General features: G+C 57.5%; 1 protein-coding gene across 1 annotated transcript in view; it reads right to left on the bottom strand.

Annotated features, from left to right (window-relative positions):
- The window catches only part of EVC2 (EvC ciliary complex subunit 2), a 66416-nt gene that overhangs the window by 20241 nt on the left and 19467 nt on the right, over window positions 1-26708 (bottom strand). The window contains exons 8-12 of the mRNA XM_054582230.1: window positions 13663-13987; window positions 6314-6553; window positions 3976-4151; window positions 1787-1946; window positions 438-892 (exon numbers count right to left, since the gene is read on the bottom strand). Of these exons, the coding sequence (XP_054438205.1) occupies window positions 438-892; window positions 1787-1946; window positions 3976-4151; window positions 6314-6553; window positions 13663-13987 (1356 nt within the window). The remainder of the gene's footprint in view (window positions 1-437; window positions 893-1786; window positions 1947-3975; window positions 4152-6313; window positions 6554-13662; window positions 13988-26708) is intronic.

Genomic DNA, 26708 nt, shown 5'->3' with positions numbered 1-26708 from the left:
AAGGAAAAGCAACGTAAAGGACTATTAAGAAAAGAAGCTCCTCTCCCCTCGTCAAACACCATTTGCCACCCAGGGGACCAGGCGCAGTCCCTGCTTATCCATCAGTAGTGGGTTTAATGCCCTGCCTGCCCAGGAAACTATTCAAGCAAAGCAACCGCACGCTCCCGTGGGGGCCTCACCCTCTTGCTGCTACAAAGCCCGCCTCCTGCAGCTCCTGCTTGTTGGCTGCAATTCCTGAGTGGCCTCAGGTATCAGGCGGTGTCCTTCTCCCCGGGGCTGTGAGTGTATGTCACTTATAAACTGCTGTCAGTCTCGTCTGCCCTGTGTCAGTCTTTCCTGTGTCAGAGGCAGCACCTTCAGCTGTCCCAGAACCTCAGGGCGCCATCCCTCCCCCCTGCGGCTGGACCGGCGACAGGGAAAGTCGCAGGGTTACTCACGTAAAGATCAAGCGCCCCCAGCGTCTCAGCTCTGCCTGCTCCTCCGTCGAGGCCTCGGGAGCGTCGTCCTTCAGTCTCTGCCTCACGCTCTGGACGCCCTCCTGGTCCCTGTCCCTCTGCTCGCCCTCGAGCTGCTCGGCCCGGGCGGCCACCTCCCTGCCCTGCTCCTCCAGGATCTGCTGCAGGAAGAGCCAGGGCACGCCACGCTTGAGCAGCTCCTGGGTCACCACGGAGTTCTGCAGGCGCCGCAGCTCCTCGGTGGCTTTCTCGAACAGCGACAGTGTCAGGGCCCTGAGGTCATCCAGGGCAGCCTGGTCCAGGCGCTCCTGCAGCTCCTCCAGGGCGGCGCTGTGGTCTGCCACCAGGCTCCGCCACTGGCCCAGGTACTGGCCCGCGTCCTCAGCGGCGCGGAAGGCGTCCGCGATGGACAGCTGCTCCTTCCGCTGCTCCTTGTGCTGGCGCGAATTTCAGAGAGAAGAAGATGTGGGGACAAGCTCAGTACATCAAGCCCTTTGGGAAAACACTTTGGGAACCTGGCTAAGCCTTTTCCCCCAACGAGCTCCCCTTTAGAAAATTATCCTTAAGAAAATAACCTAAAACATCATCAAAACTTTATATGTTCAACATTTATCAAGCGCTCGTTCACTGACGAGGTGAAGCCCAGGAGGAAGACCGCCCCGAGCCCGCCCCGGGGCTCCCATCCTGGCTTCCCCACGGACACGCTGCGTGGACGGAGACGAGCGTCTTGTCTGCCTGTGACTCCACCTCCTAATCTTCACGGCGGGCAGAAGGGCGCCCACCTCAGGGCAGCAGCCGTGGGGAGTCAATGAGCTGCTTAACACCGTAGCTCTTAGAGAAGAGCCTGGCGCAGAGTTCAAACCCACGAACATCTGCTATTACAACTCCTACGGCCCAGGCACTCGGTAGCCAAGTCCGCCACTTGCAGCCCCGAAGACGGCCTTCCTCAGAGCCCCACCAGGCTGGCACCCTGACCTCGGGCTTTAGCCTCCGTCCGGCATGGTCAGAGATAAATCTCTGTCATTCGTAAGCCACTTAGCCTGTGGTATTTTGTTACAGTGGCCCAAACAGACTGAGACACTCCATAAATGCCGCAGCGTCATCGCTCACTGCTGCACCCTCACCCAGGCGGACGTCCCCAGCCCGCCGAGACCCGTGGCTTTGCCAAGGCTGAGTGGGACCCGGAGCGCCCCCCTTGATACCACATCCCCAAAAGTCACTACCAGTCAAGCCCAGATGGCTGGTCACCACGTGGGTCTCAGCTGCCCCCTGGCCCTGGCGGGTGTTCCGAACGGTTGTGCGAAGGATGAACGGCACAGTCCCTTACGTACCTTTTGCAGCATCTCTCGTCTTCTCTTAATTATTAGCTTTTGGCGGAGCCTTTTCTTTTCCTGCTTTAAGTCATTGTCCAACTTCTGCTTTATAGAGAAGACTTCTGTCTGAGCCCGTTCCAACAGCGCTTCTGTCTGATCTTCATCCAAGTACCCAGCCCTGGGGGAAGAAGACGGGGGTGGATGCCCTCTTCCCGGCTGGGGACGACTGAGGGCGGGCGAGGCCGGGTCACTGCAGGCGGACACAGCTCACCGCCAGAGGGAAATCGCCTGAGGGCAGAAATGGGGCAGGACTTCCGGGAGGAAGCAACGGGCAAGGGGGCTGCCTCGGTGCCGCGGAATCTCCCAAGAGCAGAGGGCAGGCTGGGAATTCCCGGGCACGAGCCAAGTCCAGGAGGTCCACGGAGGGACGGCTCTGTGAGGGCTAATTCTGGGGCCGGACTGAACACGGTTTCGGAGTGTGTTCCTGAGGGTGCTTCCGAATGGGATGAGCATTTGGAGGCAGCCTCCGTGAAGCAGACCGCCCCCTCCCTGCCACCCCCCCCCCATGTGGGTGGTCTCCTCTAATCGGGGCCTGGCTGGAGGTGGAAGAGGGAGGGACTGGCCCCTTCTTTTCCTGCCTCCTGCTCCAGCTGGGACTCATCTCCTGTCTGCTGCCCTCAGGCTGAAGTTTAAGTCCCCTGGTTCTCAGGCCTCTGGACTCAGCCGGGACCACTCCACCACCTTCCCTGGGCCCGTCTGCTGACAGGACCGCACGCATGGGACTTTCAGCCTCTGGAACTGCGTGAGCCCATGCCTCGCGCCTGCGTTGTCTTTTCTGTTTTCTGGAGAACCCTGCCGATGCGCTCTGCTACTCTCATCATTACCACACTATTCCCGGTTAGTCTGCATCCCTGGGCTGGGCTGCCTGCTTGGTACAGGGTAGGTTCTCCATGGAAGCCCCTCGAAGGAACGAACCGGTGAATGAATGAATGAATGAACGAACGAACGGGGAGATGCGTGTTTTAGAAATAAGTCCAGGCCAGACTTTCACAACAGCATTTAAAAACTCAGAGCTAGAACACACTTCCCTGTGACCGCTCAGAGCAGCCGCAGCTGCAGCCACAGCCGGCACCGCGGGTGGAGGTGAGGCGCTGTCTCTCACTCACTGGAGTGAAGATGAATCAGGAGTGTCACCTCACCTGCAGTGACAGATTCAGTCGCATCTCTGGGTAAGCAGCGCTCACACAATGTGCACTGACAAAATCCTCATTAAATAGAACAAGAGCTTCAAAGACCTGATAAAATTATCCAGTGGAACCAAGTCGCAAAACCGCGCTCACCGTCAGAAACCAGCTCGAGAGTCACGTCCCTGGTCATTTCAGGGTGTCTCATAAACTACAAAGAATAAACTTCATGCGGACAGTGAAGCGCCTCAAAGACTAGCTGAGGAGGAGCGTGGAGAGAGGGGCAGGGCTGCCCTGGCTTCCTAGTCACATGGTGGGTGCCCTGGACCCGCACCCCACTCCCCAAGCTGCTGGGAAAGACCACCGAGAGCTTGGTAATTCGTTCCAAAGGCGAGTGCAGGAGCCTGCGGTGCACGCGCCCCGGGGGGCGGGGCTCCCCGCACGGTTCCCGGGAGCCTCCACCACCGATTTCTCAGTGCGGTGTCGGGGATCTGCTTTAACACAACCCGAGTGGAGGCCTGGAGCCAGGGCAGGAGTGGCCGTGAGCTGGTGCCTCCTGGCGCTGAATGATGGGCGCGGGGGGGCCGTCGTGTGGTTGTCTCAACTATGGAGTGTTTTAAATTCTATAATGCGATGGAGTCTTAGGACCAGAGTGTTTTTCTGTTTTCTCTTTTTTTAAAATCCTTATCCAAGGATACGTTTATTGATTTCAGAGAAGGAGAAAGGGAAAGAGAGGAACATCGACGTGAGAGAGAAACAATCGGTTGCCTCCTGTACGCGCCTCAAGAGGGGATCGAACCCGCAACCCAGGTATGTGCCCTGACTGGGATGGAACCCACAACCCTCTGGTGCACAGGATGACGCTCCAACCAACTGAGCCACCCTGGCCAGGGCAAACATTTTCCTTAAGACCTAAGTAAGAAACAGCCAGAGCATTCGATGAAGAACAGCAGTAGGTGGTCTTGGACGAGGAGCGTGGGGCCGGCGGTGCGCCCGCATCGTTTGGGGTGCTTGGGGGTTTACCTCTCGTGCTTCTGGATGAGGAGGGTCAGCTGCGCAGCCGCGGTGCTCAGGAGCCCCCGCACGCGGGTCTCCGACGACTGGATGTTCTGGACCAGGTACTCTCTGTGGCCGAATCTTTTACTTAGATGATACCTCTTACTGGCCTGGAAAAAGTCCATTAACTCTTCTACATCGTCCTGTTAAAAAATAAAAAATCAAGAGAATAGGCCTAATTAAAATGTAGAGAAAATTCCTCCCAGGCATTTAAAATATTACATTTCCTGCCTCAGAATATACACAGGACTAGGAGCACCGGAAGGAACCCTTCACCCTCCCAGCCCGGGACGGCGACACACGAATAAGAAACGAGGATTCTGGAAAGTGCCTGGGCCAGACGGTCGCAAGTCACCAAAGCATGTTTGCTGCCCTAAGAAACAGGACGTAAACTTCACTCAGCCGGTGACGTGCCCTCGCCCACGCCCACGCCCACACCCGCGCCGTTCCCAAGGACGGGGATCCACCCGCCACCGGCTCTGCCCCCGAAATGCACACGCTCACGGAGACGAGACGAGCGCAGTCAATCAGCGCAGCAGCAAGCAGTCTTCCTCCGCCAGCCACGGAACGAACGCGCCCAACCAACACCAGCGAGCGTGACAGCCTCGCTGGCCCTGGGCGTCTTCCCTGGGCGTGGCACCGGGCCCCAGGCGTCCCTCACCTTATCTACTGTCCTCGAGGGAGACGGGACTGTTACAGCCACAGATAAGGAAATGGAGTCTCATCGCACCATTGGTAAGCGGCCCGAGCAGGATTTGGGCTCCGCGATCTACGGCCTGTGCTCTAACTTCCTAGTAGGCCCCTCGCCCCGGCTCTGAACACGGCTTCAGCCAATGGCACGGTAGCCAGATCGGCAGGAATTGAGCTCCCATTGGCCGCAGCTGTGTTACCCCACTGATTGGCTCTGCCGGCTCTTCCATCTGTGGAAATACTGTCCCCGCAATGGGCTATGGGAAAGAGCGACACTTTGTTCAACAAGATGCACTGGGTGCTGTGGACAGTCTCCGTTCCATGCAAAAGCCATGACGTCCCGGTTCCGACACCTGAGAATTCGTACCGCCCGGGCAGTGGACGCTGCGTGGTCAGCAGACATGGCCCAATACCAGCACCTCCCTGAGGGTCCTGGCCACAGAATCCACACGCGTGCTCCCCACAGAACTGGACCCATGTGAGCTGGTGGCCGGGGCTGACACCCAAGGGAAGTCACAGTCGCATCATCCAGTACGTTGGCCGCTCGGATCAAGGTCATCCGTGCGGCGACACCATGATCACCTGCGCTGGTCACTTCTTTGACCCCAGTGTGATTAACAGTAACATGCATCCACCCTAACTCAACAGTCCTAGGCTTGAGAGTCGGCCACGGCTCTGCGAGAACAAGGACTGCAAAACCCGCCGACGCCCGGGGGACACCCTGGGGTCGAAGCACCGGACGCGGAGCATGAGGGAAGTCTTGACTCTCACTGACTTTCAGTGGGAAAACCTACAGCGAAATGAAGAGGCTGCTTTGTCCTCGGATGTCCCGGTGCCTTCTGGGAGTGGCCCTGTCTTCCCAAAGCTCACAGTGGTCACGTGGTCTCCTCCTGGCCCTGTCCTGCTCTGTGGCGGCCCTCGCGTCCCGGACCAGCACCAGGAACAGAAATCTGCACACCAGTGGTCTCACTGTGCGTGCATGTGTGTGTACGTGTGCTCGAAGGGCGCCTCCTGCCACCTCAAGAGAAATTCCACAGCAACACTGACGGTCTCGGATAAACTATTTCCGCTGTCATCTAGGAATTCCTTCAGTCTGCGTTAGTAACATTCACTCTCAAACTTATATGCAAAAACAGACGCAAATTCACCCAGACATGTCTGGACACAGACTGTAAACCCTACACACACACGTTTATGCACATGTATGCTGATACTAGTTTAAACACATATTGTACCAAGCACTGGCTTTCATGCATCAGCTCACTAAAGCCCTGTCTCTCCCCTGTGAGGCGGGTGCTGTTGCCCCATTTTACAGATGAGGAAACCAAGGCTCAGAGGAGCTAGGTCACTTGCTGAAATGGACACAGCTTGGGGGGAGAGCAGACCTGGAATTCAAGCTCAAGTCAGCCTGCGTCCCAGGCCTGGGTTTCGGGCCCTCATTTTTCCTGCTTCCCGGAAACTAAGCAGACATTGGGGTAGGAGGAGACGAGCTCACTTGTCCGTGGCACGAAAGAAGAGAGAAAGAGGAGCGGGACCCAGTGCTAGGGGAGGAGGAGTCCACCAGATGGTTCAGGAAAGGCCCTTCCCTCCGAGCACATGTGGCTGGGGGCATTACCTGGATTTTCGCATAGTCTTGCAGCAGCATTTTAGCTGCCTCTGGCTTCAGGTCCCCTTTGAAAATGGCACTTTTTATCTGGGCAAAAAAGATGCTGTGCAGCTCGTTTCTCTGGAAAACGGCGAGCTGCCGGCGAGCCTTGGCGAAGTCTTCCTCCTGCTGCAGAGCGAGGGACCTCCTCAGGTGCTCCTGCTCCAGGCCGTGCAGGGTCCGCAGGAGGCTGCTGCACTCGGCGGCGGGCTGCGGGGAGAGCGGGGGACGGGGGAGGCTGACATGCCGGCTGGCGCACATGGGCGTGTACGCACGCAGCACACATGTGTGCATGCAGTGGTCACCACGTGTGCACACACACCACACACACATTCATGCACACGGCCCATGCAAACCACACACACGTGTGTGTGCAGCACATGCAAACCACAAGCACACGTGCATGCACACACACACACACACATAGTACGTGCGAACACATGGCACATGTGCATACACCAGGAACGAGAACACATGCATGCGCACAGCACACATACATGTACACAACCCAGTATGCCCATGCACACAGTGTGTGCCCACACGCAACACACATGCAAGCATGGGCACATGCACACATAAGCACGAGTATGCACACTCCCATGGGACGGACACACGCGTGTCCACAATGCACGCACACACAATGGCTCTGGGAGATGCTGTTGCGACCTGTCCTCCCTGTGATCCTAACGTTTTCCAGAACCTCCAAGCAAAAAATTCACAGGAGTGGAAACCTGCAACTCAAACTGCCTGAAAACGCCCTGGAAAACAGACTCCAAGGACTGGGCTGTGCGGCGCTCAGACTTGTGCCATCACCGCTCCTTCGTAACTCAGCTGAGAAGAAATGTGCCCGCGATCGGGCCGCAGGGAGGCCGCCTGGGTGAGTGAGAAGGGCGGCAACGGGGTACGAAGGCACAGCCGCGCGCTGCCTGCCCATCAGGTGGCCGGTGCAAGGGCAGGAACGAGCAGGACCAGGACCCAAGCTCCAGGGTGAGGGCAGGGACCAGATCGCAAGCCCGAGGGACCCGCACAGAGCGCTCCGCCAAGCGGGGCCCAGGCTCCCGCCCATGGGCGCCTGAGAGGGCTTGTGGGTGGTGGTGTAAGTCACTGAATGGGTGGCACTTTGGTACACGGGCAAACGAAAACGAACACACTCGCTTTGCAGGTGAGAAGGCACACGCTCCGCAGCGCTAAGGGTCTCCCCACTCCCACCCCCCATCCCCGTCTCCCTGTGCTCGGGGGAGGAGGGAAGGAGTTGACACCAAATCCTCGGGCACAGGTTTTGAAACCACACGGACACTGGACCGTGCACCATGGTGGTAGAGCCAAGTGAGGGACAGTGTACCTGTCCCAGAGGCGGAGGGTGCGGCAATCCCAGGGGTCAAGGGTCAAGGTCAAGAGGCGCAGGGTCTCGGGAGGTGGGAAGGCGTGGATGACAGCTGTGGCTAGGCTGAGCAGAGGCCCCAGAAGGCAGAGGGGTGACGAGGGCACAGGGCAAGGGCCGAGCCCCCCAGCCAAGCGGGATCAGAGGGCTCTTAGCCCCCGCACCAGCTGTCCTCAGGGACCGGAGCCGCCACCGCCGCAGCTCCCCACGCCTGGGGCCTGCAGCCACTCCCAAGCCCGTGGAGGGGAAATGCTCACTTCCCTCTTTCCAGCCCTTGCCACTGGCTTTTCAGTTTGTTTAGAACCTGGCCCAGAAAGCAGCCAGCCTATGACAAGCCCTGCCCCAGCAGCTCCCCGCCATGAGACGAGCAGCGGCCACCGCGCCAGACGCCAAAGGACCTCCGTGCGTGTCCCTGGCCCCGTCTCTGGGCCCTTCCACGGTCACGTTGCCTTGGCCTCCAGAAAGCAGCGCCATCCTTCTGCAGAGCTGGTTTCTTAAACAGATCGGGTTAGACCCTCTGAGTCGCTCTTCTGGAGCGAAGCGGCACCAGACGGGGAGCTTGTCTAAGTTAGGGAACACGATTCGCCCACCCCGTGAGGGTGCCGCCGACGCCGGCACTGCAGGGGCGCTCGGCTGCCTGGGGCGTGGCTGACTCCCCACCAGAGGGACCTCTTCGACTGTATAAAATTCAACAGGCCCCAACCGCAATTTATTTTAATTCATAGGAATGAACTGGGGGTGAAATCTATTTGGCTTCTCACAGCCAGAACCCAAAACACGTGTGCATACACACACATGCAAATCCTAACATAAAATTATCCATCCTCGTTATTAGAATCCTATTTCCAGGAAGAGTAAACCCTGAGGCATTGACATGTCCATGTCAGAGTAAAACATTCCTTAAAATACGCCTGGATAGGACCCCCCCCACTCCAATCTTCACATGCGCTGCCCTCCTGAGGGGGTACAGAGACCTCCAGGAATGTGTCCAACCCCCAACCTAGTTCAACCGTCCTGTGGCACATGAGACGACTGAACCCTAAAGCAGGGGACACACCTCAGCTTGCCAAGCAGGGAAGTGGCCTGGTGAGAGAGGCGCTAGGGCATGGCGGCACCTGGGGTGAAGTGGGGCGAGCAAGCCCTGCTTGCAGGCGCAGCCGGGACTCAGCCCAGCACAAGGGGGCCCTGCGGGGACATGGGCCCTGCGCAGCCACATTTTCCCATTTTTTAACAGAAGCTGGAAGTCTAGGTTTTTATATGAAGTTTTATATTTTAAATATTGGCAAAAAAAAATGTGCATTTTAATGTCATGGTCACTCACCCCCAAGTCCTTATTGAACCTTCCACTAGAACAGATTTTCCAGGGAAGCAAGACATGGCGATCCTGTGGCTTTGAGTGTCTAGAAAAGCAGCTGGTCCTATGGGGGAGTGGGCACCGGCCGGGGAAGGCACTTCATGCCTGGCTGTGCCGGAGCATCTGCCGTTCCCAGTGCTGACTCCGCACCGCCCGAAACGTGAAACCGCCCTAGGGAATTACAACCTGCGTTCAACGTGGCAAGATGGGCAAACTGCAGCACCGCTTGATAAAATTAAATCCCGCAGAGAGCGTTAAAATGGCAGAGTCCTTGCACTTACGGAATCGTCTGAGGTGCCCTCAAAGGAGCCAGGAGGCAGCGGGCAGCTCAGGGCCGGCCGCACCCCTTGCCACCTCCTCTTTAAGGAGCCGTGAGGCACCTGTGCCTGGAAGACGGTCCCCAAGCAGAAGACACAGCCTGACCTGCTAGTGGCTGCTGGCAGATGGCTGGGCAAGGGCCTTCCCCCTGGGTCTTAGTTTCCCCTTCCAAAGTGGAAGGAATTCACGTTCTCCGACGGCTCCGTGTCATGGGACATGCTGAAGGTGACACATATGGTGTCCCAGGGAACGTGAGCACGGGGACAGCACTGCCAGGCACGGTCTAAGGGCCCTTCGAGCATTAACGGCCTACGAGGCAGGTGGCACTGCAGTTAGGGGTGGGGAAACCGAGGCCCATGGAGGGGAGCCGGGCGCCTTCCGGAAGCAGAGTAGGCACCTGCCCCGGGCCACCTGCCCTCGTGGGCTGCAGGCGCCCTCGCTGTCCCACAGGCTCTCGGCAGAGACGCACCCTGAAACCCGCAGGAAGGACGGGGGCGCACAGGTGCGGGCAGGTCTCGTCCCCGTCCTAAGCGCTGGGATGCCCGCGCCTCATCCAAATAAGCTGACCCTGCTCGTTTTGCTTTTTTTAAAACTAATTCTTGGTGGAATAATAGGTCCAAAATAGGCCCACGTGTTCTATTTAGAGATGCCTGCAATAAATGCAAAGGCAAGGACGAAGAAGCCCGTGGTTTGAAGGCAGGGCGGCTTGCGGCCTGGAAGGGAATAGCTCTGCTCACTCAGGCAGCTCAGGCGCTAGTGTTGGAAGTAGGCTGGCTCGGACAGAGGGACTTGTCTCTCTGAACAGGATGACCTAAGGGATCCAGAGTGATGGTGGCCTCCCACAGTATCATCCCTCCTCCGGGTCCCAACACTAATGTAAATAATGAGGACACAGACCTGCGCCACCCCAGGCAAAGCACTGGAAAGGCACCAGCCCGCTTGGATGCATTAACGCGGCCCCCATGGCAGCATGGGACACGATGGCCCACGGGTGGCGCTGCACCGGGTGGCAACGGGCGCAAAGGCTTGGCGCTGGGTGTAAGCCCTGGGCCCCCCTCTGGGTCCTCAGGCAGGCGACCTTCCCCGCATGGCGCCCTCACCCGTGAAAGGGGGAGGAGCCTCCCAATCCCCACCGCACTGAGCTGGTGGGAGACCGATGAGAAGCCGTGTGCTGAGCGCAGCGCCCGGCGCGCCGTGAGCACCAAGTAAGCGGGGGAGTGTGTGCTGCAGCAAGAAATGTGCTGCGGTGATAAGTGAACACACACCAAAGGCGCAATGATACAAACCAAGAAGCCCCACTTGGTTAAAAAAAAAAAAAAAGAAAGAAAGAAAGAAAAAGGGTGACGCAAAAGGCTAAAATGCACGCCAAAATTTGGGAGCCAGGAGGGGACCAGCTCAGCATCACTGTGTCCCCAGGGTCAGGGACCCAGAAGGAGCCCAGTGAACAGGCCTTGGATGATCGTCTGCTGTTGGGAGGTGGGGCGGCTTCCGATTTTTTTCGTTTTCCTTTTCTTGCTTTGGAGCTGGAGTTAGAAACTCTTCTACACAAGGCCACACACAGAGAGTCTAGGCATGCAGGCCATGTGAGGTCTCCGTCACTTACCGGTCTGCTTTTTTGTGTTCCTTTGTTTTTGTTTTTTATAACACTTTAAAAATGTAAAAGCAGCCCTGTCTGGTGTGAGTTAGTGGATTGAGCGCTGGCTTGTGAACCAAAGGGTCGCCAGTTTGATTCCCAGTCAGGGCACAGGCCTGGGCTGCAGGCCACGCCCCAGTAGGGGGCGCACGAGAGGCAACCACACATTGATGTTTCTCTCCCCCTCTTTCTCCCTCCCTTGCCCTCTGTCTAAAAATAAATAAATAAAATCTTTTAAAAAAATGTAAAAGCCATTCTCAAGCCTCCATGGGCCAAGCAAAACCAGGCCGGACAGGATCGGGCTCAAGGGTCTCGTTTGCCCACCCCTGCTTTCTAGTGCTTTCCAAGTCTCCCTCGCCGAACATGTATTACTTTTACAGGGAAAAAAAATATAACAAATTTAGGAAAGAAGAGAAAGAGAGATCATGAGACCATTTAGGTGCTGAATCACTGGACAGCGTGCGTTCAACACAGCTTCTTCAGGGCATGGTTCAGGGACACGTTTGACCAGTAAATACTGTCCAGAGGGAGATCAGAGGGTGGGGTCAGCCAGTGGCACTAGCGTGGGCTGAATGCTGACCACCCCCCTCCAAAGACACATCCGTGTCCTAACCCTAGAGCCTGTGAACATGACCTATTTGGAATAAGGGTCCTTATAAGATTATATGAGATCATTCTGGACTATTTGGGTGGGTCCTAAATCCAATGACAAGTGTCCTCATGAGACAGAAGAGGAGACGCCAGAGTCTCCTAGGAGAGAAGATGGCCACGTGAAGGTGGAGGTCAAGACTGGAGCGATGCAGCCATGAGCCAAGGGCCCCCGGGGCCACCGGGAGCTGAAAGAGGCAGGAAGGACCCTCCCCTGGAGCCTTCCGAGGGGGCACACTGGGATGACACCTGGACTTGGGACATCTGGCCTCCTGAACTGGGAGGGGACATATTCCTGCAGTTTTAAGCCACCAAGCCTCTGGTGATTTGTTACGGAAGCCCCAGGAACTCATCCGGGAGCCAGACAGAGAACGAGCCACACCCTAAACTGAAGAGGAGGAGGACCCAGCGTGGCTCTGCCTCTTTCTGGCTTCACCCCCAACGCGCCCCTGCTGTCTCCCGAGCGTGCATCCACTGCCAGGGGGAGTCTGCGGACGGCACCAGGCCGGGGCTGCAGAGGCTGGCGCTCCAGTGGGCGTTAGGCCTCGCTGGGGCAACAGGGTTTCAGAGCAGAGCACGTGGGCTCAGTCACAGGACTGAACAAGCCGCCTCTTTCACGGAGGAAGAGGGGAACGGGCTACATTGGATACACTCCAGAAAACGCTCCAGCACCGTTCCTTTCAAGACAGCCCCCAACTCACCCCCTCGAAAGGAGAGCTGGGCTCCGGTCAGCAGAGGCCAGGCCTGGGGCAGCCTCGCCAGTGGCTCACAGTAAGCACTGGGCGCGCCCAGCCATGCAGGCAGCTCCCCCGAGCCACTTCCCGCAGCCACCCCGAGGGGCGCCCCAGCCTCGCTTCACAGGGGCAGAGCCAGAGACGCTAGCCCGGGAGTCTAGGTCTGTCTGACTCCAGAGCCTGTGCTGGAGAGAGCACGCTGTAGCGACCACAGCCCAGAGGGTCGCACATGCACACGGACATCACAAAGGGAGGCTCTCCCCAGGACCTCCCATGGCACCGGGAACACAGAGCTATTACAGCACAGTTGAATGATGGCACATTTTGTATGTGAGGGTCCTTCTTAAACTATGGACTTCCTGAATGCAAACGCCATGTCTCATTTTTCTCTGTACCTTCACGGCCTAGCCCAGTGCCTGAGAGACAGTGAGTGATTAATAAATGCTTTCTAAACGAATTCCGGGTGGATCGCTGGGCTGTGGGTGGATATGCAGGTGGATGTATAAATGGATGGGTGGGTGGATGGATGTGCAGATGGACAGGTGGGTGGATGGTGGATGGATGGGTGGGTGGGTGGTGGGTGGGTGGATGGTGGATGGGTGGGTGGATGGTGGATGGGTGGGTGGATGGTGGATGGATGGGTGGGTGGGTGGTGGGTGGGTGGATGGGTGGTGGTGGATGGGTGGATGGATGGGCGGGTGGGTGGATGGCTGGGCGGGTGGGTGGATGGTGGATGGTGGATGGATGGGTGGGTGGGTGGATGGTGGGTGGATCGGTGGGTGGGTGGATGGTGGACGGGTGGGTGGATGGTGGATGGGTGGGTGGATGGTGGATGGTGGATGGGTGAGTGGATGGATGGGTGGATGGGTGGATGGTGGATGGGTGGGTGGATGGTGGTTGGGTGGGTGGATGGGTGGATGGTGGGTGGTGGGTGGGTGGATTGTGGATGGTGGGTGGGTGGGTGGATGGTGGACGGGTGGGTGGATGGTGGATGGTGGATGGGTGAGTGGATGGTGGTTGGGTGGGTGGATGGGTGGATGGTGGGTGGTGGATGGGTGGGTGGATGGTGGATGGGTGGAAGGGTGGATGGTGGACGGGTGGGTGGATGGTGGATGGGTGGGTGGATGGTGGACGGGTGGGTGGATGGTGGACGGGTGGGTGGATGGATGGTTGCCTGGATGAACGGATAAATGAAGTATCCCCAGAGGAAGGAGGGAGGCGGCAGAAGCCCGCCCTCCGAAGCTGCCTTACCCTCTCGCTAACACGTTTCAGCAGCTCTTCCGCCTCCTCCATCGCCGCCATCTCCCTCTGGTACTGGGTCTCTGTCTTCTTTCTTGTTTCCAGATCGCATTCAGCCGTCAACGCCACCATCTTCCGATCGTACTCCTCTTGTATTTCCTTCTCCAGCAAGAGAAACTGCTTTTTGAAAAAAGCGCCCATCCTCCTCTCTGCGGGAGGGGAGAGGTGGCCCCTGCTGGTCAGGCCTCGCAGTAGAAGGGCGATGACATCTTGGCTGATCTGGGTTCGACAGGCCTCCAGGTCGGAGTCGGCCCGATTCAGGGTTGCGATCTCCAACCTGGGACACACAGAGGTCGAGAGAATGGGTCCCATGAAGTGGCAACAGACACCAAAGGTCCCTCAAAGCTCTGAGGTTCCCAACTGCCTGCAAGCAAGCCTTCGTTTTCCCTTTCCCTCCTCCGCCCCTCCCTCCCTTCTGCCCCCTCCCGTGACTGAAGACCAGTGACATAACAGCAGCTTCTCCCTGAGCAAAGGGGCAGGTGCCGGCTGGGAGCAGGAGGGACGCAGCTGACATCAGCGTGGCCTCGGTGGCGGCAGACCAGGGGGGAAAGCCATAGTTACTGTATCGGGGGTGGGGGGCGGTTAATGAAGTTTATTTTCATTTTTTCCAATTAAAAATTATTTTATGGACATGACAACGGAAGGTAACGTGCTACCCTGGGCGGGATCCTGGAACAGACAAAGGACATAGGATAAACCTGTATAAAGTATGGACTTCCGTTAATAATGAATGAATATTGGTTCACGAGGTGTAACCATGCACCGCAGTTACTAACGGGGAAACGGGGTATGGGGTGGGTGGACCTCTCTGTGCGGTCTTCTCAATCCTCCCGTGAGTCTAAACCGGCTCTAAACACCAGGCCCACCGCAGACACAGTCAGGGGCGCTCCCGGGGCCTTACACCGGGCTGGGCTGCTGGGGCGGGGGTATTGTGTTCACAGCACCACACCAGACTGTAGCTCAGTGTGGGCGAGTTCATGGGGCGTCCGTTATGTCTCTATAACGCTGCAAAAGGACGCACAAGGAAATACTGATTTCGTGACAGAAAGTCTGGAACTTTCTGTCGAAATGTGTGTTGAAATGTCACACGTTACAAGGTCTACAGGAAAACGACACGCGGTCGGTGAATCACACCTGGATGGGAGGACCTGTCGATGAACCAAACACACTTAACGGGCAAGTCACATTTTCACCTTCCTTGGGCGAAGTGACTCTTGAAACTGGGCGCGTCCTTGGTGGGACCCCCGGAAGCCAGGCCTGTGAGTTGTGACCAAAGACATGGGCTTCTATGGAGCCTGCATCTCCTCACACCCGAGCGGCGTCACCTGGGAGGACACAGCCCTGGGACAGCTGAGCAGGTTGCAACGTGACCTGCGGCAAGGACACCCACGGGAGAATGCGCAACCCTGTCCTCACGGCGGCTGCCCTCCTACTCCCCGGCCTTTCGCTCGGAGGGGGTCACGGGAGGTCCACGGGGACCTTGTGGGTCCCAATGTTTGGCTGAACCTGGGAGACTACCTGCCTCCCCTCACTATGAAATCACAGATCTTTACATACGTGGGCTTATTTCACGTATTTCACAGCCGTTATGCTCTCCGAGGCCCACGGTTCACCATTTCAGACCCCAAGGCCTCACGCCCCTGAGACACAACCCAATCCGTCCTGGTCCGACGACAACTTATTCGTGTCATTCTCTCCTCTTCTCAGCAAGTACTTACTGGACACGTGCGTGAGCAGAGCATGTTCCCCGGGGAGAGCGAGCGAGAAAGCAGCGCCGGGGACGCCTGACGGCCGAGCGTGCCTGCTTCCCCACCCAGGGGGCTTCCCTACCCGGGGGGTTCCCCACCCAGGGCTCCCACGGCGTCCTGGGCTCTGCGAGAAACCGCGCCCCCGCCGAGATGGAGAGAGCAGACCTCACTCGCTCAATGATGCTTCTGGTGGTGCCCAGAGCACCGGCCCCACCCCTACGGCCACATCCCATCGCCCAGAACCTGCGAATAGGTCAGGTTCCATGGCTGACCTACAATAGGGGGATTAACAACAAGGGTCTCTGCAGGGCAGGAGGGGGAGGAGGAAGAGGCGTGGAAACCATGGAGAGATGCAATGAAGGAAGCAGGGTCGGAGCCACGGGCGCGTCGGCGCTGAAGACGCAGGAGGAGCCGGGAGCCGGGGACGTGGGAGGCTGGGGTGGCAGAAACGGGTTCTCCCCTAGCGCCGGCATCTTGATTTTTCCTAGTGGGAGGGACTCTGGCCTCCAGAACTGTAAGATCGTGCATTCCTGTTGTGTTAAGCCACCAAGTTGTGGCAATTTGTTAGAGCTGGTGGAAGCTCATTCAGCCCATCTGACCACACCGTCCCCATTCATTATTCGTCCGTTATTACCTTCCACAAGAGGGCACTGCGGCTGCCTGCTGGGTAAGCGGCAGGTGCTCTGCCAGGTACGGGGGCGGGCGGGGGCGGGGGGCACCTGAAATGAACAAGAGGGCATCCCTGCGGGACTTTGTTGTCAAACCTCTTAGGCTAAGTGACCTGGGAAAGAACTTAGTTCCCCCACCACGTGACAGGGACCACGTCTCAGGGTGTTGTTCAGGGTCCAAAGAGATGAAGGTAAGATGTATGGCGTAGAGGGTGGCACTGGGTCGGTGCCAAATAATCACAGTGCCCTTACTCTCTGCCGTCCTCTCTTCCAGGGGACCAGCTGCAGACAGCGCCCGTCCCCAGAGCCCGCCCCTTCCGATTGCCCGGGACGACAACCTCACGGGCGCTTTCTGTTGAAGGTTTAATGTCAATCGGTCTAAAGCGGCAACGATAAAAACCGTCGGGGTGTTCCAGAGCCACAAAAGAAAGAAAAAACATCCCTTCAACCCACTTAAAACACCACGTAATTAATGGAGCTAACTCTCTTCTGTGACCTTTCCCAAATGGCCGCAGGAGAGAGGAATGAACAGTAAGGATGCGTCTTTCCGGTCCAGGACTGGATGCCTGGGAAATCCTCATCACCCCCTACGGCGTTTTTAATTGTTTGCGGAATAAAAGGCACACCATTTCCAGCCCCTCCCCCCAAAGTCCCTGCGGGCCTGCGGGGCAGGCCTGGACCTTCCAGGTTCCACGCGCCGGGCGGGGCGCTCCAGCCGCTTTCCTCCTTCCACCAGCCGGCGAAGCTGGCGGGGCTCGAAAACTGCTTTCCCAGGGAACACGCCATTTTCCCCAGTCACAGACCCGTCCTCTGGTCACCTCTTTAAAGGGGACTTGCTGCGCAGGCCCGGTTTGCCAACACACATCCGTATAAGCAGCACCTTCCCTGTTCACACGGAGTCCAGAACAGCGCCCGGCCCGTGGGAAGCCCTTGAAGAACGTAGGCCATGAAAACTCAGCGACAGGCTTGCGCAGCACAACATCTCTCTAAAAGCAACCGCACTGCTTAAATCGCTCCAGGACCGATCGATACTTTGATTGACTACTGAGGACAAAAAAGAGAATGACATTCGGGGCCTTTTTCTTATTTATTTCACACAAAAGTTAATTGCGTCCTCCCCAACGCAGGCAAGGTGTCAGGACGGAAGCGGCGTGGGATCTGGCTCCCAGCGCAGCCTGCGCTGCCCTGAATGTGAGTGAGGCCTCGTCCGTCACGGGGAGGGGTAATTAATTCAGGAGGAAAATCAAACGGCCGTGCCGTTTTTCACAGTACACCCGGAGCAGCTACCCGTCAGCCGGTGTGAGCACCAAAGCCACAAACACCAATTCGGCAGCAGAGAGGGACACTTTCCTCCTTGGAGCATCTCCATGGAGACCAGCTTCCAGGTGGGGGCCGTCAATCATGTTTATATACTGGCAGCTTGAGGGGCTGGACAGTGGAGATCGAGGGAGAAAAATACCTCCCGAGGATCTTCCCTGCCAAAACTGTAACGGGAGGTTAAATCAGAGTAAAAATAGTTCCTATACGTGAGCAAACCATCAGTAAAAAGGATGACGAACCGTAGTTTCTAGTTTGGTAGGAACTCAAATGCACTGTACGATGCAGGGTCAGCAGTCTGCACCCTTCTTCCTGGGCATTTCCCTCTTAGAGATCTTTGTGCGGAAGTCAGATTGGGGCGCGGGGGCGGGGGGGAGCGGTGCCCTCCAGGCCTTGAGCTGCTCCCCAGCAGGGGCTACAGATGCAAAGAGAGCAGCACTAACTTTTTCTCTGTCCGGGGGCTTCCAGATCCCTGCCTATCACCACCCTCTCCCCACCACTCGCTGACCAGACCCCGAAAGCACAGTCAGCTCTGAACAGACACAGGGGGAAGGGAGGGCTCCTCTCCCCCATCAAACCCTCTGTGGCTTTCTTCCTGCCCTCTCTGACCTATCCCCTTCCCTCTGAAAGAGGTCAGTCTTAGAGGTCTCCGATCTCAGCTCCACTCCTTCAGAGCTGGGTAGGGGAGGCCAGTTGTTTGCCGTCTCTAAGCCTAGTTTTGTAATTGGTTAATGAGAATATCATCACCCATGTCAAATGAAGGTCACTGAGAAAATTAACAACTGTGCCTCTACATGGACAAGCTTTGTTTTAATAGCTTTATGAACATCAAGCCAATTAATCCTCACCATGATCTTAACAGGTAAGTGATGAACCCTTTTTTTTACAGGTGAAGAAACCGAGGCACAGAAAAATTACAATCCTTTGTTCAAAGCAGCATTGCTGTTAAGGGGCAGAGCTGGGATTTGAAGCCATGACGTGGCTCCAGAGTCTCTGTCCTACACTTTGTCCCCTGGCTCACACCAACACACACGAAGCACTTGGCCAGCGCTGGGCACAAAACCGAGGCGGGAAAACGTTATTTCACAGCGGTGTTATGTCTGTCCGTCTTTCTTGATAGCATTATTTATGGCACAGAAAAGAGAATGTGAAAGAAACATACAAACATATAGATAGATGAATGGGTGGATGGATGGGTGACTAGATGGACAAATGAGCAGATGGGTGGGTGGGTAAAAGGATGGAGGAACGGGCAGGCAAGTGGACAGAAGACTGCAAGAGCAGGTGGGGGGTAGATGGGTGAATAGTGGGTGGGCGGGTGGTTAAATGGATGGGTGGGTGGCTGGGTGGCTGGGTGAATGAATGGGTGGGTAGGTGGATGGGCTGGTGGGCGTGTAGAAGGGTGGGTAGGTGGGTAGATGGGTAGGTGGATGGGTGGGTGATAGGTGGATGGAAGGATATACGAGTGGACGGGTGAGTGGGTGGGTGGTGACATGGACGGATCAATGAAAGGAAGAGTGAACAGACGAGTGGACAGGCGGGACAGTTGGGCAGATAACACCCGAAACTCTTCTTCGTAAAGACAGACAGTGTCCTACCTGAAGAGTGTATGAATGAGACTGGAGGATAAAACACTGCCAGGTGGCTTTGGAAATAAGAGAGACCTTGCATGTCAGCTAAGCCATCTTTCCACCCCATGCTCAGATTTCCTCCACGTCGCTCCTGCCGGAAGGTCCCCCCTCTGCCCGGCTTGCCCGTGGTGACGTGGCGCTAACCGCCTCCCCAGGCAGGCTCTCCCGTTACTGGAGAGCAGCGAGAACCCCCTTCTTCATAATTAGCTGCGCTCCGCCCCCCTAGCATTTCCGCCACTGTCCCCGGCTCCGCCCTCTCCTTCGTGACAACCTTACAGCAATCCGCCCATGGCAATCACATGCCCACCAGCCATCTCCGATCCAGGCCACACAGCCTTAGGCAAGTGACGGAGCCTCAGGGGCCGTGCTGAGGACTGAAGTTGGCACAGGGCTTTCAGCAACAGGCACCCCAGGCCGGGTCACTGAAAAGACCCCCTGGCTGGTGTGTGGAGAATGGGCGGAGGGTTAGGGTGGACACGGGGTTGGTGGAGGAGGCCAGTGAGGACACGGAGGGGGCGGGGACGCGGGTGGCGGGCGCGCGCCAGAAAGAGGGGAGAGCTAAAGAAGGGCAGGCCCTGGGGGAGCGCGTGTCGGGGTGACACCACAGTTCACCGGGCTGCCTGGCATCTTCGGCTAAAAATAAGAAGGGCCTTTCAAGGACGCCCAGCTGCCCACCGCTGAGACAGGCAACTGTATCTGTGTCCTAGCGCCGCTGCAACCAAGTGTCCCCAACTGGGTGGCTCAAGTCAACAGAAATGCATTGTGTCACAGTTCCGGGGGCTCAAACATCCAAAATCGAGGTGCGGATAGGATTGGTTCCTTCTGAGGTCACGAAGGAGAATTTATCCCGGGCCTCTCTCCCGGTTCCTGGCGTTGCCGGCGATCCTCAGCCTGTGGCGGCGTCTCTCAGTCTCGGCCTCGGCCTTCACATGGTGTCCTCGTGTCTCTGAGTCCAAGCTTCCCTCTTCTTACTAGGTCACCAGTCACCTTGGATTAAGGCCCCCAAATGACCTCATCTTGGCTTGATTACATCTGCCAAGATGCTATTTCCAAATAAGGTCACATTCACTGGTCCCAGGGTTAGGATTTCTACATACGTTTTTTGGGGGTACATATTTCAACCTGTAATGGAACCTCCAAGGGAGGGTAGTCCCTCACGATCAATAAGCTATCCAAGTAGAAATGGGCTGGCCATTTCTTAGGCATGCCGGAGAGAATATTTCTGCTCTGGCCAGGAACTCAGACCAGATGACTCTGAAGATCCTTGGTAGCATCAAGATCCTACCCACTTCCTCACTCTTTCCCCAGGGAGAAGGGGACGCAGCCTCATGGTTCCCTCTGGCAGTTCCCCGGCCCCGCCCCCACACCCGGCTGGCCTCCCCCTCTGTCCTCCCCTTCCCAGCCACTCACCCAGCCACACGCCAGCGATTCCGGATCACCTGACGACCCTGAAGTTCCCTGAAGTCCTGTCTGTGCCTAAGCCGCTCCTGTCCCCAGACAGTTTCCCCATGACTGACCACATACGGAACCACTGGCCTGCAAATCTCCCCGGGGAAGAGGGGCCCTGCCGGAGGCCCCCAGAGCCCGCTGGGTTGAGATGGAATGTAACTGGGCAGGGCTGGGGAGGGGCTCTGTGCCCCGTCCCCTCCTTCAGCCCCGACAGAGGCCCTGGTGGGCGGGACTCGGCGGGGCAGCCACAGTGCACATTTGCTCTGGGGGGCCGGCAGGGCCTCACTGTGGGGCTGCTCACTCCGCAGATCAGAGCCACAGCCTCCGGCCTCGCTTTTCTAAGTTAGAAGAGTGACTGACAGGGCGTTGTTCTTCGCGCCAGGCTGGAGGGCGCCTGAGGGGCGCCTGACTTCCCAGCTGGCTCAGAGCTCAAGGTTGAGGGGGTGCAGGGCAGGGGGAGGAGAACTCTTTGCTGACGCCCTCGGACACTCCCAACAGTTGGGTTGATTCCTTTTATTTCTAAGAAACCCCAGAGAGGACAAAGGGACCTCACGGCCCACAGGGGTGCCGTGGGAGGGGGCGATGCTAAGTTGGACAGAACATCCCTCACACCCTGCAAAGGTTAAATGGACCCTGTGTAAACCACTGGCCCCCCAACAGGGGCGTAGGGGAGGGGCGGTGGTGGGGGGCTGCCGGCCAATGGCTCCAGCTCCTGCCGCCTCACTGCCCTGTGCTTCTCCGCATGCGCCGCTTCTCCCTGCGGACGGTGGGCCTCCCGGGGGCCTTGTTTTTCTCGACTTCCTCCCTGGCACCTCGCACGGCGCCAGGCACTCAGCGGGACCTCCGTAATCACTCGCTGGGAGAAGGAAAGTGTTTGGTGGGCACGGGACCCCTCCAAGACAACCTTCATTTCGCTGGGAAGACGACAGTGAGGGTCGCCATGGAAACCAGAGGCATTGCAGCTGCTCTGAAGAAGTCCCCGTTGTGTCCCCCGTAACAATCCCATGCTGGTGTGTCAGGCACTGGCGGGGGCCCGCCGCCTGGCAGGAAAGGCAACCGCAAGGCTCAGGTATGAGGACCGGCTGCTTCCACCTCAGCTGGATGCGCGGGGCAAGGACGCTCCTGTTGGCCATGTGGGGCTCTGACATCGCCCCTCCCTGAAATGCAGGACCGGCCCAGACGCGTGTCATCTGGATCGCGGGTTATACAGCAAACCACCTCGAAACAGCCGTCCATTCTCCTTGTCACCGTGCTGCTGCTCTGGCCTCTGCCCCCGGCTCTCCCCCAACCTGCTCTGGTCGTCAACGGCATCCTGGTCATGAAAATCAAGCCGCTCCTCAGTCCTCACTTCACTGAATGCGAGGCGATTCTAGCCACAGGCGGTCGCCCCGCCGTCTGGGACGCCCTTCTCTTTGGCTTCCCCGGGCTCCTCTGACTTCTCGGGGCTCGAATTCCTGGGGCCCTGCCCGGGTCCCCCGTCCCACTCGGTCCTTCTCCATAGACTCCTCCCCCAGGCCCCACCTTGACTTCCCATCTCTAGCCCAGGACCTTCTGAGAGCAGACCTGCACATGGCTGCCCACAGGCAGCTCCATCCTCGTATCGCCAAGGAACCCTTACGCGGCCGAGTGCAACTCCCGGCACCCGTGAACGCGCCCCTCTCTGCTCATCTTAGGAAACAGCACCACGTCAGCCCTGCTGCTCGGTCTGGAACGTCGGTGTCATCCTGGACGGCTGGCGATCCCCACTCCCAGCCCATCGGCAGGTCCTGCTGACTGTCCCTCGGTCATGCTTCCGTCCCACAAATACATATGAGCCATAGGATGGGCGTCAGACAGACCTAAATCCTGAGGGATCCTCTGGCGGGGACTGGCCTTCATCCTGCTCCAAGGCGGGGAGGGGTGAGTGAGCCGCTGACCAGATGGACAGGACGCAGTGGGACGGCTCCGTGCGGATGGCAGAGACAGCTCCTGGCAGCACGTCCCCCTGCGAGGGTGTCCCAGGCACGGCCGAGCGTCCTCAGGGGCGCTCTGGGCAACCCGTGAGGCCACGTCGCATCAGGGAAGGTACTGTGTCGTCTTCTGGTTTGAGAAACCTTGCAGCTTCTCATAATCTTCGCTGCCAAAGCTGCCAGAGAGCCTCTGATTTCACCTGCTGGCGACTGTCCATCAAGCACATCACTGTAGTGTGATTCTGACCCCGCAAGCACCTACTGTGTTCCAGGCACCATCTGAGGCCTTGGGGATAAGCCAATGAACAAGACAGAAAGCTCCTGCCCTCGTGAACTTACTGCCTAGACGGGGAAGCCAGAATACAGCGACATCACAAAAAAGACAATCAAACAAAGTGGCTTCCGACAGCCTTGTGCACGGGGTGAAGAAAATCAGAGTATTAGGGTAAAGACAGGCGGCGGCAGAGCGGCCATTGGCCCTTGGTAATGGCGCACACCAGCTGCGCATGACCCTCCAGCCCTCCTCCCGGGCGCCCACCACCCTGGGCTCGTCCTCTCTTCGGGTCATCAGACGCTGCGCCCTGAGCTCTGCACACGCTGCCCCCACAGCATGCTCGTCACTCGGGTCTCCGCTTAACTGACCCTCCCAGAGAGGGGCCTTCCCGAGACCCCGAACTGGAGCGGGCCCCTCGCTCTTCCTGTTCCCGTACAGCCCTCACCACAGGGATGAGTGTGCAGTCATCGGCGCCGCACTTGCATTCCGCTGGTTGAGCTCATGGGGACGGAAACCAGGACCTCGCAGCACCCAGCAGGGTCTGCCACGTGCCCGGCACAGAAGGGGCCCCCGGCGAGGATCTGCTGAAATAACCAAGGCGTTAATTACCTTCTGAAAATGACCAGGCCCGGGAACAGAGAATGCTGGGAAAGAGCGAATGAATGAAAGAAACTTGGGCGAGTGGCCTCAGGGATTGCGAGGAGGAACAAAGTCACATCTCTGGGAGTGTCGGTCCAGATCGAAAAGGACAGCAGCTGCGGGGAACGCACGGCCTGGCCAGCACGCGAGGAACTGCCTGCCCGGTCCCGTGCTCAACAGGCTCGACTCAACAGAGGCGCGCTGAACCCCGACTTTGCACAAGACATGCTTTTGAAGCAGTTGAGCAGGCCACATTGGTACTATCGAAAGACAGCAGTAAGCTTCCTCCTAATAACAGGGGAAATAAACACAGGCTCGGAAATTCCTTCTTCTCTTATTGTTTCTTTGTCCCTCTGGAAAAATTTCAGCTTGGTCTTTTTTAAAGAGCGGTTATGCCCATCGAACAGTGGATTTGAAAGCACTCAGGCCCAAATTCATCACCACTGTGTGACCTCCAGCGAAACCACAAAGCCCTCCTGGACACTGGCTTCCCTGTGAGAGTCACTGCCAGAGTTAAATACGGTTGCCGAGCAAAAGGTGCTCCGCAGTGCTGAGGGCCGGAGCGGGGCCAGAGCTCACGCACTGCAGGCGTTCCCTGCCTCCAGAAGCTTCCGGGACCGGCCAGCAGCACGCAGCTCCTCCCTCCCTCGTCCCCCCGTGCCTGGCGCTGAGCCACCTCCAACCACGAGGACACCCGTCGAGGGGCCTGATAAAAATTGAACAGTCCTCCCTCAAGTCCTCTCTGTCAGGGGCAGCCTGTGAGTAATCGGCATAAAAGAGAAGCAGCCACGTAAACCAAGGAAACTCTTTGTCCAAAAAAAAAAAAAAAATCAGGAAGGTCTGACCTGCGTCATCCTGCAAAGCAAAAGGTTTGTGGTCGATTCCCAATCAGAGCACGTGCCTAGGCTGCGGGTTCAGTCCCCGGTCAGGGCACATGTGAGAGGCAACCGATCAATGTTTCTCTCATAGATCCAGGTTTCTTTCTCTCCCTCTGCCCACCCCCCCCCTCAAAATACATAAATAAATCAGTGAGACAGAGCAAAGTAACTGCTCTGATGGTCCTTAGAAATGAGGTGGCAATCAAGCCCCCTAATGGCCTAGTCAGAATCCCAGCGAACCCTCACGGAAGAATCCCAAGTGAGGTGAGGGGCTGGCTGGAGGAAAAGCTGCTTCTCGTGGGAGACCGTCACCGGTTTGCAGCACACGAAGCCCTGGCTCGCGGAGGCGTTTTCTCTCGAGGTGCTCCCGTAAGCCAAGACGGAAAGAAGAAAAGGAACCCACAATGCTACGATTAAAAGTCTGCCACCAGTCCCTCCCGCGAGCATCCAGCCGCGGTGTCTGGAGCAGAGCTGGCGTTCAATCAACAGGGCCTGCGGGATGGGTGGGTTGGGGTGGCCGGAAGCTGGGGGGCAGGGAGGGAGGGAGGCAGTCTCAGGTCCTGCTTGGTAATCAATGTTAAACACGCTTCAGGCAAAATAGGATCGGCTCCCAAGGAGACATAAATACAAAATTCCAGAGCTACAAGAATACGCCCTTGGTAAAACTCAACACCCCGCACCAGCCAACTGCAGTGGCTACGGACATTTCATGTGGTGCAGGGATGAAGGGAGACAGGGTTTCCGACACTCCACCGCCTCTTGAGTCAAAAATAAAGGAGGATTAATCTCCACGTACTTTCCTGTTTAAAGTACTAATTCCTCCAGCCAGAAGGTTGAACAATACTACCTCCTCACCGGTTAAGTGTGTAGGTGCTGATCATACCAGCCAGTCACTCGACTCTGCATCTCCCTGGTTTGGAGGGACACCGGCTTTGAGCTAGGGACACTTTGGTAATCACCTGCCTGCTCACACCACTACATGTAACCGGAGACACATACCAACCTGTCAGGGCCTCCCTCTTCCGTCCACTGCCCATCCTCCTCCTCCTCCCTCCTCCCTCTTGGGCAGTGTGGCAAATTTTAATTTGTCACCCCTGGCCTTCTGATTAGGCAGTTAAACTAAAATGAAGGGTCACAGCTGGCGGCTGCATGAAGCTCAGCTGGCCACGCTGCACAACCCTGACGCCCGGGGTGGACCAGCATGGCCGGCCCCCAGGCAGGCATGAGGTCAGCCTCACACTTGCGGGGGAAGCCTGGCAGGGCGCGGAGGGTGCAGCTGAGCGGGCACGCCCCCCGGCAGGATGGAGGCCCCTCCCACGGAGAGCCGCCACTCAGCTCATGGGGAGCCCCGGGTCAGACCCGGGCGGGCTGTGCTCTCGGCCCAAGCACTCGGCACTCCTGGCACAGTGGCGGCGCACCCTGTTTCTGTGTCTGTCTTGGGTCCATCTCTATGTGCCACAGGATACGGCCACAGGACACAGGACACAGCCACAGTGCACAGGCCGCAGGACACAACTTCAGGTTCCAGGGACACTGGATTACACAGCTGCTCAGCTCTGCCTTCAAGCTTTCCCCATTTCTGCTGCTGCTGGCAACCCTCTTGAGAAAGACACAAGGAGACCCTGGTCACCTGGATGGCCTCTCTGCACGGCGCGTTCTTCTCCCTGCGAATCAGGCTGGGCTCAGGCCAGCTCCGCAGGGAGGACTCATTACCACCACGTCTCTTCCGTGACGTTCGGTTTGACGCTTTCCCAAGGTGATAGCTTACGGTGCCCCAGGGGACAGGTGAGGAAACGGAGGCTCGGCGAATATACATAAACCACAACATGCTTGAGGTTAGATACTGAGAAAGCTCAAGTCCTATTCTGTCACCTACTAGCCGAGTGGCTACGGATAAACCTCTCCACTGAGCCGAGCAGCAGATCCTTCGACTGCCACATCCAGGACACGGATGTCCAACGAAGAGGTCCGCGGGAGGACCGCAGCAACCGAGGGGTGGGAGAGGGGCTGTGTATCTTTAATTGCTAAACACCAAAAGGTATTATCTAAAAATATAAGGCATTTCATTTGTTCGGCCTTGTGATCGCTCCAAATCTATAGAAATGGCTCCCCAGGGGGAGGCTGTGCATTTTGAACACAGAATCAGAGACAGTTTGCGATAAGTGGACTCCAGTTTAAGAGGCTCCCATGTGGCCCCATCACTAATATAATCAGTGTCATAAACAAGCAAAGAAAAAGCTCTGATAGGAGAACCCAACCGGTTCAGGTGCTGCGCTTGGCACAAACGGATCGTGCAAAGATCTCTGCCCAGACTGAGCATCAAACGCCAGGCGAAGGAGGATGCCCTCCCTCCTCCTGCCTGGACGGCCCTTCTGCCTGGCGAATCCTGGCCCGCCCACTTCCCAGGGCGCCCTGGGACAGGCTCCCTCTGGCAAGCCCTCATCC

The sequence above is a fragment of the Pteronotus mesoamericanus genome, unplaced genomic scaffold (genome assembly GCF_021234165.1).
Source record: "Pteronotus mesoamericanus isolate MK-2021 breed Mesoamerican mustached bat unplaced genomic scaffold, CSHL_Meso_final contig_68, whole genome shotgun sequence".
NCBI lineage: Eukaryota > Metazoa > Chordata > Mammalia > Chiroptera > Mormoopidae > Pteronotus > Pteronotus mesoamericanus.
Note: the sequence above shows the minus strand (reverse complement) of the source record. Positions and strands in the feature narration are given on the sequence as shown.